The 16334-nt window shown below is 41.5% G+C and overlaps 1 protein-coding gene across 1 annotated transcript in view; it reads right to left on the bottom strand.

Annotated features, from left to right (window-relative positions):
• The window catches only part of RFX7 (regulatory factor X7), a 56896-nt gene that overhangs the window by 13347 nt on the left and 27215 nt on the right, over window positions 1-16334 (bottom strand). Inside the window, exons 3-5 of the mRNA XM_064157562.1 lie at window positions 10039-10121; window positions 9162-9284; window positions 1302-1418 (exon numbers count right to left, since the gene is read on the bottom strand). Coding sequence (XP_064013632.1) covers window positions 1302-1418; window positions 9162-9284; window positions 10039-10121 — 323 coding nt within the window. The remainder of the gene's footprint in view (window positions 1-1301; window positions 1419-9161; window positions 9285-10038; window positions 10122-16334) is intronic.

Below are 16334 nucleotides of genomic sequence, written 5' to 3'. Positions count from 1 at the left end.
AGATCATCACTGCTAGTTCTTTTGAGTGGTTTTTAATTAGAGCCTACAAGCCACTTGATGCCCTTTGGCCTTTTAATGCTCTCTCTCCCTCCCTTGTGTACTGAAGTGGCTCACTCTACCCAGCATGGTAGAAAAGAGCAAGGGTTGACCTTGCAGCAGGCAGCAGGTAGATGACTTCACGATGGCTTCTGAGGATTGTCAAAGGAAAGTGTAATTCTCAGGCTAGAGAAGACAAAACTCCTGCTGATAAAAAATTGATTGTGAAAATCACTGAGAGCTTTTGCGGCAGTTTTTTTTTAATGGAGCACCCCAGTGTGCTGAAGACTAGGCAAACTGCAGCTCAGTCTCAGAAAAGCCTGAGGAAAATTCACATCTCTGTAGCCTTTAGACTTGATTGCATTCCCTTCCTAGAAGAGCTTCTTGTCCCTACAATGAAGCAACAGAATCAGTAGTACGAGCAGATTCTTTCACACAGCATTTGCCCCCAATTCCTCACAGTGGCTGCCTACAAATTAGTAAACTGGAATGCCTCAAGATCTAACTGTGTATAGTTCCATGTGTAACAATTAGGTCTAGTTACACTACGACAACATCAGTTTAAGTCCTTTTAGGTCTGTTTTGTTAAAATGAAGTAGTGTTTATGCACGCTTTCTGGGATGTTCTAAAAAGGCAGATTCCAATGCTGGACACAGGGAGCAAGACTCTGCAGCCAGAGAGAGACAGCATTCCCCATCCTAGACGCTCTTGCTCTGAATTGTCTTTCCCATCTCAGGATATTTCAGCCAGGCAGTGCAGGAAGGATTTTCCCCCTCTAACAGCAGGAGAAGCCTCAGATTGTGCTTTCAAAGTCTGAAATCAGCTTTTGCTGAGTTCTCTTTTCTCCTTCAAGCAATACTAACAGTTGAGGAGACACAGTAGCACTGCTTAAGGATCTTTGGCTTTATGACTAAATTTTAAATTACTGGTATGCACAAGCATAATATGAAACCCAAGAAATGTTCTGATAATTCTGAGCTGTACTACCCAAAAAAATTTATTTACTTCATATATATGAGGCAAGTTACTTGATTTCTCTCTGTTGTGACAACCAAGTGTCAGGAGCTAAATTTAAATGCTTGTTTCTGAAGTTTATTTTGCAGCCTTTACACTCCTGCAATTAATTTTTCAAGCATGCTGAGAAGGTGTCTGAAATTTCTATTTAACATTACTTCTACACTTAGCTGGTAGCTATGCCATAAGGACAGATGTTCTTCAGACAAGTGCAGAAGAAATTAGTGAGAAAGGGCTCTAGCAAAGGATATTTTGATTTGCCTCTTGTGCCTAGACGCCGGGCCTTCATATTTGGAAAGACATTTTTCATGATCTTTCCGAAGTCAGCAGCACTTAATGGGTGGTAGCCGAGATTGTCACAATAGCTCCTGCAACAAAGAGAAAGAAAGCGTGAATGGAGTCAGTGTTCACAGAAGAGGCTGGCCTGCGTGCTAGACTCCATCAAAGGTTTTCAAAACACTTACACCCATCCATATTTAGAACCACATTTAACATTAATGAAGCTATCCACAACGAAATGAACGCATTAAAAATGTATAACCAGAGCTATTAATACCATAGTTTTTGCCTTCTTCTCTACTGAGTTCAAAGACAAGTCATGTGGAGACATAACAAGTAGTGGCATTATCTACAGCACAGTTAAGATTTACTCCACAAATGAGTTTCAAGCATGTATTTCAATTCTCTTATTACGTCCCAGAATAAATGCAGATATCATTCTAGCCAGAAGTATAGCTTGAGTGTGGTAAGGCCTGAAGTCCTGCAGGAATATTGGGAGAAGCAGTAGGTGAGAGATTTGTCAGTGTCCAGAGAAAGATTCTGCCTACACAATCTCAATTTGCTAGACCTTAACAGATCTGCATTTAATAAAATGTGTCTTCCCAGAGAACCACCTTCACCTTCATAGGTGTAACAAACATTTAATGGGAACCTAGTCCTCTTACTACGGTACCACTACTAAACTACAAGAGCTGCCTGGTTTTAGACATCATTATATTCACTAGCAGCCTGCAAATGTAGATCTTCACGTGACTGAATACACAAACTGATGATAAAGGGAAATAAAGCAACAAAAGCTAATTATTTTGCTGAGTTTACCTATTCTAGTAAAATGGGCACTGCTATCTCTCTTCAGTTCTCAAGAACAGCAGAAGGAATTTTGTTTCAATACCTACTCAGATGTTTGAACATCTGAGGTATTTTTAAAATATCTCCTTGGCACAGAACAAGAATCACTGATTTCACTGCAAAACATGAATGGTCTGGAAAAATCACAAACACAAAGGCTGAGGAGAAAATCTGTAACTGCTCTTGAAGGTTTACCTACACAGCAAGTACCTAAAGACGCACAAAAATACATACGCTGTATTACCTTTAGTTCAAGAGCCTCACGGTATTTCACAGATATTCATGTCCTAAGGCCCACATCACACTGTTAAAGCTTTCTCATTCTGGTTTCCTGCAGTCACAGAGTCAGCACCAGATAGCAAATGCTCTCCATTCCTGTGAGAAGTCCTACCAGCAATACACAAAATCAACCCATCTCTGAACAGAGGCAGCGACTGAACACAATCCTCTACGGGCACCAGCAGGAGAGCAGAAAAATGATAACTTCATACACCACATCACCTGCTGCTCTAATCAGGTTCATACATGCTGACAAATCTCTGCTCAGAAAGGAAAAAAGGAAAAAGGAAAGAAAAAGCAGCATTCCTGAAACATGTTTCACTCCCAGCAAGCATCAGCTAGTGAAAACAGCAACAATTAGCAATGGCATTTGCATCCACGCAGGCCAGTAAAAAGTCTCCTCTGAAAACCATAGCTCTACAGAAAGCAGTACATAATTACTGAGATAAATCCACTGCATCCACTTGCCCTGTAAAAACACAAATCACTGCAGAGCACATATCTGCTGCTTTTACCTTGGCTGGATGCACATATTCTCCACTCGGAAAGCACTACCACAAACCCAATGATTTTGGTGATGATAAACAGCAAAGTTTACGCTGTTTGGTTCTGACACTTCCCCACAGAGCTTGTGTACATCCAGTTCCCTCAGCTATAGGGCCAATGCAAGAGATGTTGTCTACAACATGGTATACAGACATCATTGGTTCCTGTATGGGATATGAAGGTGGTTTTTACCCAATTTATATGTCAGTATATTTTGTTTCAGTGCATGTAAGTCACAGAATCTGGATTCTGGATGTGCCCCTTTGAAGTTAATACAAATGAATACTTGCACCTTGCTGCACCTGCTTAGGAATCAGACATCGTTTTGCACGTGACAGATCTCAGTGCAGGTTTTTCCCCCTTGCACCTTTCCAGGCTCCAGTGGATTTTAACTTTACTCTGAAAATGTGTAAAACGTGGGTCTCTGTCACTTACTGATGCTGATTACAGGACTTCAAATCTCAACCAGCATGAAAACAAAGGCTCTCTGAATTTCCCTGCCACAGTCAGCAGTATCTTTATCTAAAACACAACAATGTCAGCAAAACAAACAAAAATAGCCCAGCAAAACAATAGCATTAGTAACCTACCAATCAATTTTCAAGTTAAAATTATTCCCCTCCTAGAACAAAGAAATAAGGAATTAAAAAAAAAAACACCAAACAAAAACCCACCACAAGACTATTCCTCAAGTCTAGCACATCCGTTTCAAGACAATTACTTGCTAGCAGCAAAACATCCACACTGGCATCTCCTGCAAGCTTGTGATTTCTGAGCTATTATTGTTATCATGAAGCTTCAGTTTTCAGACAGATCATCCCACACGGCCCCTCTTCCTCCTGGCTCCGCAGAGAACCCTCCATGTCCATCTGTGGTCTCTCATTGACTTGACAACACATACCAGGAGTCTCTTCCCTGAAGCTCTTCTCTCTGCTACTTGCACTCTTGGCACATTGCTGAGCCCAGGAGCTGTTTTGCTTATTTGAAGAGTGGGTGGGAAGGAGATGGGGGGAGGGAAAGCCTACAGAGAGATAGGAATGACAATGGACACATGATTGCTTATGTTCTTTTGTACAGAGCTCTCCAGCATAAAGAGAAAAAGCTTTTTTTTTTACCTTCTCCTTTTTTTATTTCTTTGGCTGAAATCTTTGCTAAGGCTGAAGTCCCCTACCTACTCCAGACCCTGGATGAAGGAGAGGAAGCCCAGAGGAGGGAATGCTGCCCACTGGTCAGTGCAGACTGGGCTAAGGATCAGTTACACAAATTGAACATTCCTAAGTCCATGGGCCCTGATGAGATGCAAGGGTGCTTAGAGAACTGGCTGAGGTTATTGCTCTGCCACTCTGCATCATTTTTGCCAATCATGGCAGACAGGAGGGGTGCCTGAGGACTGGAGGAGAGCCAATGGCACTCCAGTCTTCAAAAAGGGTGAGGAAGAGGTTCCAAGGAACTACTGACCAGTCAGCCTCATCTCCATCCCTGGAAAAATGATGGAGCAGCTCCTTCTGGAGAGCATCTCAAGGAATTTGGAAGAGAAGAAGGTTATCAGGAGCAGTCAGCATGGATTTACCAAGGGGAAATCATGCTTGACTACCCTGATAGCACTTTATGATGACATAACTGAACGGGTAGATTCAGGGAGACCAGTGGATGTAGTCTACCTTGACCTCAGCAAGACCTTTGACACTGTCTCCCACGACATCCTAGTGAGCAAGCTCAGTAAGTGTGGAATGGAAGAGCAGACAGTGAGGTGGGTTAGGAACTGCTTACAAGACAGAGTTCAAAGAGCAGAGATCGATGGTGCCAAGTCCAGCTGGAAAGCTGTAACTAGTGGAGTTCCCCAGGGATCAGTGCTGAGTCTGGTGCTGTTCAACACAGAATCAAAGAATCATAGAATCAGTCAGGGTTGGAAAGGACCACAATGATCATCTAGTTCCAACTCCCCTGCCATGAGCAGGGACACCCTATCCTAGATCAGGATGACACTGGTGAAGGTCTGCTCAGCAAGTCTGATGATGACACCAAACTGGGAGGCTTGGCTTGATATAGCTGAAGCCTGTGCAGCCATCCAGTGAGACCTGAACAAACTGCAGAGCTGGGCATGGAGGAACCAAATGAGGTTCAACAAGGACAAGTGCAGAGTCCTGCATCTGGGGAGTAATAATAAACTGCCCCAGTACTGACTGGGAGGTGATCTGCTGGAGAGCAGCCCTGTGGAGAGGGACCTAGGAGCGCTGGTGGATAACATCCATGGGACAGCAATGTGCCCTGGTGGCCAAGAAGACCAATGGGATCTTGGAGTATATTAAGAAGAGTCTGTCCAGCAGATCAAGGGAGGTTCTCCTCCCCCTTTACTCTGCCCTGGTGAGACCTCATCTTGAGTACTGTGTTCAATTTTGGGCTCCCCAGCTTAAAAGGGACAGAGATCAGCTGGAGAGGGCTAGGATGATTAGGAGACTGGAGCACTGCCTTATGAGGAGAGGCTGAGGGACCTGGGGCTGTTTAGTCTGGAGAAGAGAAGACTGAGAGGGGATTTAAGAAATATTTATAAACATCTGAGGGCTGGTCAGGCCCGGGGCGGGGGACAGGCTCTGCTCACTTGCTCCCTGTGACAGGACAAGGAGCAACGGATGTAAGTTGCAGCACAAGAGATTCCACATCAACACAAGGGGGAACTACTTTACTGCAAGGGTCACAGACCACTGGAACAGGCTCCCCAGAGAGGCTGTGGAGTCTCCTTCTCTGGAGACTTTCAATGCTTGTCTGGATGAGCTCCTCTGTGACCTGAGCTAGATTGAATGGTCCTGCTTTGGCAGAGGGGGTTGAACTCGATGATCTCTTTGGGTCCCTTCCAACCCCTAACATCCTGTGATCTTCAAATCAAGCATACTCAAGCCATATAATATCCTGGAAGTGCATCTGAATTAAACTACAAAAAAAAAGAATAACCAAAAAGACAACACAGAAAATAGGCTATGAAGTCCACCACCTTACATAGCTTCCTGGGCCAAAAACCATTGTAAAAAGTAAATATCCTTTGCATGAAACAAAACAAAAACCTTGGCTTATCCAATCCAGGAAAACAACTCATCTCTAAAATGGGTTAGAGCAAAGAACCTTAGGAACAGGTAGACTCTCATTACACTGATGAAAAATTCAGACAGAAATTAGTTCTAAAAATCAGGTAGGATGAAAATCAGATGTTTGAAAACCACTGGAGAAATGAAATTACAGCTCTGACTCACAAGAGCAGCAGTGGAGGCGGCAAACAACTGTTTTAGATGAAGTTTGTTTAGCTTAAAAGGAATATATAGGTAGTTGCTTATGACAGAGGACTGGATTTTACAACATAATAAGTCTTATCCATGAGTTTTACTTAAAAATACTGATTAAGCATTATCAGACAAGATTAGTGTGTATTTGTGTCTCTTTGATTTAACAGACATGGTATTTGTATACCTGCTGCCCTCTTCTCACCATTCTTCTAACTTCTTGGTTTACATCCTTAACACTTGCTGAACATAGTTGATGCATCAGGTGACATCAAGTGGCCCATCAGCCAGTAAAGCAAGGATTAATGATACACAGACTATGGGAAAGAGATATAGGATGAATCAAAGACCTCCTAATCCATACAAAGCATATCAAATGAATCTTCAGGGCACCAAACTTAAATATGAATGGCTTTCTTTACTTGCACCACTGAAGCAGAAGCAAGATAAAAGGACCTGGTGTTTACTGAAGGCTCAACAAATCGTTTTGTGGGCAAATAGGAATTTTGTCTACACAGGCACTGCCAGTGTGCACTTGAGACTCAAATTCCTGATGCTTTAAACTCAGATAAATCTATACCTGGTTGCCTCCAGAAGAATGTCTACTAACAGGCAGAAGACGCTTATGTCAAATTAATTTAAAAGAAAACACTGAAAGGATTTTATGGGAAGCAGCATCCATTCTCTGCAGGCTGGATAACCTACTAGCAACCCACGAGTTCCCATCATATTTTCCAGATCATGTTCCCCCAAAAATTGCCAGCAGAAACTGGCAGAATAGTGTGTGCACAAGAGAAGCACAGCTTCTTACAGCCCAGTGTATTCTGCCAGTGCAAGTGGCATCACAGCACCACCAAGAGAGCTGAACTACATCTCATCTACCTCTTTTCTTAAATTCAGCTGCAAGCTCTCAACCTTCCCAAGTGCTATTGACTTATGGTCCATTTTTTGTTTATCTCTTTCAAAAGGGAAATGAATTAGTTCACTTTTATCCAGTTAGAGATGTGAATTCACAACTAAAAGAAGAATAAGGAAACAGAACTGTGTTGAAAAAGTTCAGCAAGAAGAGGGTACTGAAATGTAGAGGAGCTGGAAACACATATCAACACCTCTCAGTGCTGAACCTGTGTAGAGTGCAAGCTTCTGTTTTACCCTCTTCACAATTAAATCAAACAACCAAAAACAAAAAAAGCATGAAAGTCAAAGCAGAAGCCCACTAGTTTTGCAAGATTTATTCTGATCAAAATTTACAGCAGGAATTAAAGCTTTGTAACTTTGACTAATACGTGCAGACTGCTTTAACTTGCACGAAAAGGAGAAAAATGGTAATGTGTTAATGTGACAGAAGTGAGTTTTGAGGGGTCTTAACACCAAAGAAAAATGATTTATCAAGACTTAACTCTCTTATCTATTTATAAGCCTGTTCCCCACCTCCCACTCCAAGACTTGCCTTTCCTTTGGTGTGCAAGAATAACTCATGAAAACATTCAAAGCAACTGAATGCTTTAAAAACAGAACAGATGCTTTCAAAGGAGAACAGATTCCAAACATTTGATATTTCCCTGAATATTTGCTTGCCACCCTTATTTTGTTAGGAAAAAAAACCCAACAATACACAAATACTCGATGCAACCACATACAAAAGCCATCCAAATTTCACACTCCGCAATCTGTAGATGATGATTTTTCTGGGAGTCTGCAGGTTGGCACAGCATGGAAGCCAAGCAGATTTGTTGCTGAAGCAGGCCATAAATTATTTAATAAGAAATATATTTCAGAATAACGTTTCCATCTCTCTGCCATGCAGCAGCTGCTGCTGTTGCTGTGTCTGCGCGAGTGGCTGCTGCTCAGGGATTGGCCGTGCCAGCACGTCTGTGCCATTGGCTATATTTCTAGGCTGCGTCACCACTCCAGTCTATGGTGAGATCTCAGAAATAGGTGTGTGCATGTTTATCAACCCCAGGCAAGCAAATGCCATCATGCTTCAGCTCTGTTGGAGTGAAGAACTCGACCAGAGAGAGTTAAGTAAAAGGAGGTATTCACAGAAGGCAGTTCTGAAACAACAGTTACTAAGGGCTGAATCCTGTAGGTGCTTCAAAGGTGAAGGGACTCAACTCAGTGCAAATTACTGCAAATCGTTCAGATTACAGAAATATTCATACTAGATCACGAATCTCTTATTCATCTTCAGGCAGCTGGGGCTGAGGATGATTATCTTTTTCCCCATGGTGGGAAATGTTCTGTAAATTAATTCAAAACCAACTTCCATCAGACAGCTCCCTCTCCCTTGCTTCTAATCACTTTCTCAGCACACGGTAGCTTTGAGACTTGACAACACAGACTCACAGTGGCCTTGGTTACTGGTTTCATGCATATTCAGATATATTGTGTCTCTGCAGAAATCAGGTTAGCTGCAAGAAGGTCCACTATTTATGCATTATTCTGGAAAAAAGGGTGTGATGTGCTAGATCTTAAGTGCAAAATAGCTGCACTTTCAGGAGGAACAATTCAAGTTCTCCTCATTAAGCCAGCTGTACACATACATACATACTAGCAGACCAAAAGGTACTCTAAGATAGTAACTGGTGCTTTTTACCTGTGATGCTCTGTCCACAGAACAAACCCAATATTCATACAGACATTTACCTGTTAAGCAATACTCATACCTTTCCTTCAGCATATGCAATGCACAGCTGACAGGAGTAACAAGTACAGTTTGCCTTACTTTAGCTAGTACCTTCTCAGGGACATCAGCACAAAAGGAAGGCCCTGTTCAGCTACATGCACTTGTATGTGTGTCAGTGGAGCAGCTGTAGAGCCAGCAGACACAGAACTATCTATGCTCGCTCTAAGTTACAAGTACAAATCCAGTTCAGGAGCACTCACTTGTATTCATCATAAACTTCCTGCTTGGGAAGGGATGTCTCAGGATGCTCTTCCAAGGTGTTCCGTATCCACGAGAAGGCGTGCATCTGCTGGGCACGGCTGGATGACATGGAGATCTGATCGCTAGGGAAAGAAGCAGCAGTGCCAATAAAGACTTTGCTCCAAAGCTCCTCCTCAGTTACAAGACATAATAATTCTCTGCCTACACAGGTGGAGAGACAACAAGAGCCAGTACCTCACTCAGCCATTCCTCAAGGTGTGGGAAGCAGCCAACTCCCTTTTTCATCCACAATGTAGCAGAGACTCCACACTCCAGTTCTTGAGCGATACAAAGCCATAAGCAGGCAAGGATGGGTGAGAGTTCATTTACTTCCCATATTGAATGCATTGCTCCTTACTGATCACCTCTAAGTTTCTGCCTTCTCAGTTTGCCAGCTGCCTTTTGGAAAGGGCCAGCTTATTCAGCAAATGCCTCCTGTAGGCACTTATCTGCTTACAGCCATCCTACTGGGACCATATACTAATTTTGTGATGTTGTGTACTCCAGGCTGGTTTTCCTTTTAATGCTACCAGAAACAGTGTTAGCTCCTCCTTTCCCCCACCATCACATTTTGTTGCTGTATTATCATTTTCTACATAAAAAAGTGAATGAATGACTACACTTAGGTTGCAAAACACTTTCTCTGGTGACTCTTGTGTATTAGGAGATTCATATTTACAAGCTGCTCAAGCACTAAAGATTCCCAAGTTTAAAAAAACTATGTTCAGTAAGAGTCTTTAATGTTTAATGAAGGCTGCTTCTGCTACCAAACACATCACTCTGAATGGTTCCTCAGCAGACAAGGGCCGCACGAATTGAAGAAACACACTCACGTACCTTTTGTCTCCATTGTTGGGACCCGAAGGCAGCTGAAGGTAGAGGTAGAGTTTCTCTAGGTCTGTAAACTTCTCAACTTCTTGCTAGGTAACAAAGGTGTTTTGGTTAAAAAAAAAGACAGGGTGAGGTAGGGGGTTAAAAAAAGCAAACAGTAAGAGTTGACAGATAAGAACTGTCATCTGACAGTGTATTCCTAAACAATATAACTTTAAACAAGAAACTACCTACTGATGTGAAAGAATGTGACCTTGAGCATTCTAGTACTTGAAATGCAGTTTCTATTTTATTTGGACACCATCACATACTGGAAACAACTTGTCACTATTGCAAAATTCACATGCAACAAAAGCAGAAACCAAAAAACGCCAGGAACAGATGAATTCTGTAACCAGACATGTAAAACAAAAACTCTCAGAGCACACATGAAGTACTCCTGAAATGGCAGCACCAAAAACTGTGTAATAACACGGAATGCCAGGCCTGATGCTGTGATACTTAAAAGTTAAGCATCAGAGATTTAAATAAAGATACTTAAAAATCTATCTCTATGTGAAAGGTGCTGTTTGTTTCCTTTGCAAACTAGAACTCTTGAACAGGTACTGAAGAGAAGTCATTAAGTTAACATGAACCTTGATGATGCCAGACTCCTCCTCTCCAGAGGGTAGCAGCTGAGTATCAGAGATTTCTCCCTGATGTATCCAAATAGTGATTGCTACACACAAACTGGCTTTGGTGATCTGCGACCTGCTACAAGGACTTAGAAATACTAGGAAAGTCAGTTGCAGTAGTGTGCCCAGGCCTGCTCAGCAGTAGTGTAAGTAAAGCCAAGCAGCAAGGAGCAAATGAGCTCCTCTTTAGTGAGACACTGCATGAGGTGGTTGGAACACTACCAGTGCAGATTCAAAGGCTCACATGACTTCCTTTAAAGTCAGAATACAGGTTTTGGATTGCAGTTCATTCTCTTTTACCTTGCTGATGTAAAACCATAACCTTTTCCAAAACAAAAGGATAGCAGGACTGACAGGTAGCAAGACCTGGCCATTTACTCCAGCGATGAGCTGAAGAGAGCAGGAAATCTAAACCCCTATGCTCCACTTCAAACTTGGGTTCCCTAGCCACCAAATCATGTCCAGATCCAACTTGCTTCAGCTAGCACAATACACCCAGCAGTACCAGAGAACTGAGCTCCCACTGCCCCTCCATTGCCTTTGCACTCAATGCACAGGCCTCCTTCCTGACATCAGGCTCTGGGCAGGCACCAGCAGGACATGCCCCATAGGGAAGGGTGCTGGGAGAGTGCAAAGGCTCGCTTCACTAATCCCTGCCATCTAAACCCACCACAAAACTGATCCACAGATCTGGGCCACCAGCAATGCAACAGACATTCTCACAGCCAAGAGAAACACTTCCAGCAGCAGCCAACAGAGGTTGGATTTGTTGGTTTTATAAGCTGCAGCAAACCACAACATTTGGGTTTTTTCTTTTACTCCTACACACTCCTGCAATGTGCTGACACTGATTTCTGTATAGCTCTACAGCAGCTTACACAGCAGGGGAGGTCAGACCACCAAATATCTAGAGAGGTACTTCTTAAAGGGTGCATTTCATCAAGTATTCTGTTCTTCTTTCCTGCATAAATCACAGCATTTGGACTGGTGAACCTTCTTTTGACAAACCCATTATTGCAAAGACCAGCATTCCTCCAAGAGAGAAGTTACAGAAGAGTAACAATTTAAGTATGAAGATAAACAAAAGTACCAGGAAAACCTGAAATTTGTTATTAAGTGTCCTCTTCCTCAAGTAACTTAGATGCTTTTTGTTTTAAACAACAAATGCTAAGCAGCACACCAGAGGAAACACTCAGTCTTTCATCAAAAATATACTACTGCAGTAGTCTCAGTGCTCACTAGAGCCGAAGTAACTTCTGCTGCGTCCTGGCAGAAGGAAGGGGCTGTGTGGATGGGAAACGATATGCAGGCCCCATCTGTCAGACCTCCCAATTAACACAAAAATCACAAACAAACAACAGTACAACAAACAAACAGAACAAACAATCAAACACACACTCCCCAAAAAAAAACCCACCACCACCAACAAAAAAAACCAACGTCCAATACACGCGACAAAAAAAGCCAAGGACATACATCTAGAGAACAAATGGGACTAAGTTAGCAGAGTCTCTTCCAACGGAATCAACTTCTAGAACTGAAGAGAAGCTGAGGATTATGGCTTTCACACATCCTGAGCAGCAGCCGATGGACAGCCATGTTACCTCACTGCTCTCACTCAAAACCCACTCCTCTCCACACCTGATCCAAGGCACACTTCCTGTACAACTCCTGCAGCTACAGCTTCCAGCAGGGGCTGTGAGGCAGCTCCAGGGAGGCAGAATCTCCTTGAGACAGGGGAGTTAACAAGCAGCCAGAAATCACAGGCAGTTCACAAAGGAAATCCTACCTGTGTGATAATTAGATAAACCTAAGCTTATTACATGAGATTGAATTGATTTAGAGAACATAATCTTAAAACTGAGGAAGTGGCAACAAATGGATGGCATGTGACAGCGCAAGTGGATTCATGTTTAGTTTAAACACTTGTTAAGCATTATTCTTTGTTTAGCCTGTTTTATCTAGGCATCTGTACAGCTCTCCAAATTTGAGTTTACCGTCTCAGCAAATAAAATCTCTTCTGCAACCTCAGCTGGCATGTACCAGTTCTCAGTACTAAAGGTCTTGTGAATTATGTAATAAATATTATTGCACTTGTTCAAAGTATCAAAACTTTCAAATTTCTTAATGTGACCAGAAAGGAACTTGGGAAAGTGGAGGAATGTTTCAGCTACCCTACTGATGGAGACAAAAAAGCTTAATTGCTCCTGAGTTTTATTTTGTGCTAATTTGAATACATACAGAAATGGCTGAAAAGAAACAACAGAGACACAAACCAAATTTTCTCCAGCACACCAAATAGGTCAATAGTGTGCAAAAAAAAAAAAAGTCAATAGAATGGAAGAGAGTCACAGCATCAAAAGGAGGACTGCAGTGCTGGCATCATCTTGGGCAAATTCCCCTTGGCATGGCCCACTAAAGCTTATATGTTATCACAGTTAACCCATACAGAATTTAAGGAATCCTTTTCTGCTACTTAAAGGGATCTGAGTAAAAATTCTGCTTGTAGTTCCCTCACTTGGATTGACTTGTTCTATCATACCAGATGAAGAGTATCTAACTCTTCATATTTAGGCATTAGAAAAATGCCTAAGTATGCTAAACTGCTTGCAGGTGTGAGGTGTAAAACCGCCACAAAGCATCTTCACTATTACTCTTGGTTTTCACATATTATCTCCTGTCATTTGAAACACGTTAAAGGAAAATGCAGCAAAAATGGTAAGTAGTGTTCATACTTATTTTTACAACTTGGCTTCAATTTAGCCAAAAAATATCTCAAGTATGCAAAATATCCAGGGGATCTTATGTTCCAAGACAAAAAAAAAAAATAAGGACAAAGAATCAGAAACCTCAAGTTACAGCTAAGCAAAGATTTTCAGTAAAATATAAAAGAGCAGAAATCTCACGTATTTGTGTATTGACAGATACCAATAACTCATTAAGATGTACAAAATACATAGCAAAGAAATCAAACCAGCAATCTATTTATATTTGTGTTACCAGTAGGCACACAGATCAGCTCCAAATTAAACTGTCCTTCTTCTGCCTAAGAAAGGCATAAAACAACAGTGTGAGGAACAGATGCAACTTCCTTTTTCATTCTAACAGACATCTTGATTGAGCAAATAAACAGCTTAGAAATATCCTGGAAATAAACCAGGGCAGCCAAAATATTGTAGGTTTAGTTTTTTTTTTTTAAAATGTAAATAGCAAGTTTTGGCATCTGGTTCCATTCCCATCGCAAAGACAAACATCAGTTCAACACAAAACATGACCAAGGACTTAATTTGTGTAATAGTAAACATGAATTTAGTCATGTTTCTGCTTGAACCAGAGGACCTAGAGATTTGAACACAAGTCTCCAGAAACACAGAATACTGTTTGAGGTTTCCTGACCTCAATACCTTGGTCTCTACCTGGTTTTCTCTGACTGCAGATCTACCCTCAGGTCACAAACATTAGTGAAGTTTCATCCTGGAGCTGTCAACAGTATTACTACAGGAAAATTCCAAGGAGTGTGTTCTGGAGTGTTTTAAAGAATTAAATCTTTTGTCAAGCCAAATGTCAAATGAGAAAAAATACATTAAGGAACAATTAGCAGGCTTATAATTTCTGTAATGAGCAGAGTGAAAAATAGCATTAATATATGAGCTATTTCTTTATTTCCTCGATGAAGCCAGAATAACAGGTTCTGTCCTCAAATTGTGGTGCAAAGGAGCTGAAGGCCAGGGGTGCTGCTGCAAGCTTTTAGCAAGCTTACTACTGCAGAGAGCATGGACTGATCTTAATATTTCTTACCACATTTTGAGTATTTATAGATAACTATAATAATACTCTAATCAAAGTTAAAATGCTATGCCAATGACAATGTTAGTTACTCCTACTGGCAGACTGGTTCTAAAACTTGTCATGCTTCAGCAGAACAAACATCTATTATTTAACAACCAGACTAAGAATAGCAAAGTAGACAAGCAACCATCTCTCCACTTTGTGAACAAAGAAACAAGAAGCAAAGGTTAAAAAATCTGCTCAAGGTCAGAAGGTTTGTTGGAAATATGGTCAAGAGAGAAAGTACCTAATGCTTGAAACAGAACCTATTAATCTAAAAAGCTGCTAATAAAATCCATTTGATGTGCCTTCTCTGAATAGAAGCAAAAACGTAATTCAATTGCTAAATATTCCAAACAAGTCCTAATAACACACAAAACCTTTGCACTGACAGCACCCAAGCATAGCTGACAAAGCTTCATAGAGCTGCTGCCTGTCTCCTGTAAGGTCAAAAGGCCAAGTGACCTTCTTCAAGGCACACTGCTTCAACAGATCTTACATACTGCTGCTGCCCACACTGTAACTGCTCCATCAATCAGCAGCTTCAGTTTTCATGGCCATCAATCTAGCAGTCTCTCACCAGCACTGACCTTTTTTCAAAGGACTAAGGAAGGAAACCTTAACTGTCTTGCTGAGCGATTATATAGAGCATATCATTTTAAAAATCAGGTTCAAGAGTTCACTTAGCATGTGGCAACAAATGTAACAAGTGAAGTCATAAGAGAATCTACTGTCAGACATGTTTACTACAGTTAAAAAGATGTTATAATGAATTTTTAATGGTTGTTTACATCACAATTCTTGCTAATTATCGTTTGTGGGGTTTTTTGAGTGCACAGCATTCAATGATTTTCTTATGATCTTTCAGAAACTGACAGTATGGCAGAATGTAAGGGGTGCAGTAAAACAAGTGAAAGGCTCATAACTTTGGTCTCTTGTATGAGTTAACTGTAGCCCCAGCGCCCTTACACTTAGCTGTTTTGTGTAGTCTTCTGCTGCTAGCTACCTCCACAATATCCATCTTCTCCATCAACTCAGTTTCTCCTATTTCTCTCTTTCTTGCTCTTCTGTGTCGAACCAGCAGTCTAAGCGCTAAAGAACACTTCTGTGCTGCATCTGTGACTGGTCCTATCCAAAGTGACAAGTGTAGTTTGAATTTTCTCTACTGGCTTTTTTTCCTGTGAGGTTGCTAGCAAACTGATCAAGTCTAAATGTTTTACTATATCAAAACCACCTCCCAGTAGAACCTAAAGCTAGTCCCAAATGGGTAGACATTGTCTCTTTATGCTTCACAGGCCCTAAAATGGTTTCTATCTGAATCAAACATGTAAGAATGTGCATATAAAGGAAATATTCTGACTTGCCTATAAGCATGAACTCTCTGCTGGCAGCTGGTATCCCAATCACAGGGCTAGACAAATCCACACACTTTTGACCAAAGAGGGAACCTGCTCATCTACCTTCTTCTCCAGGACAAAACTGGAGACGGCTGTGAGGAAGCTCCACACAAGTTATTCAGAGCTACAGAGTCATTCAAGACCTTGCAGTTCAATACACTTTTACATTCCGCCTTACAGCTCACAATTGTCCAAAAGCATGTAAAAAACACAGAAAACATTTTGGCAGAATTCAGCTTAATTCTTTCCTCCTGAAACTATTCTCATCTTGGATTTCTCTTTTTAATTCAACTAGCTGGACAGCATTCGATCTACCTTTCCTAACCTAGAGCAGTCCTTACACTGTTGACAGGAGTCCTCTGAACTCATCAACAGGACAAACAAGGAGGCATCTGCAACATAA

The sequence above is a fragment of the Pogoniulus pusillus genome, chromosome 17 (genome assembly GCF_015220805.1).
Source record: "Pogoniulus pusillus isolate bPogPus1 chromosome 17, bPogPus1.pri, whole genome shotgun sequence".
NCBI lineage: Eukaryota > Metazoa > Chordata > Aves > Piciformes > Lybiidae > Pogoniulus > Pogoniulus pusillus.
Note: the sequence above shows the minus strand (reverse complement) of the source record. Positions and strands in the feature narration are given on the sequence as shown.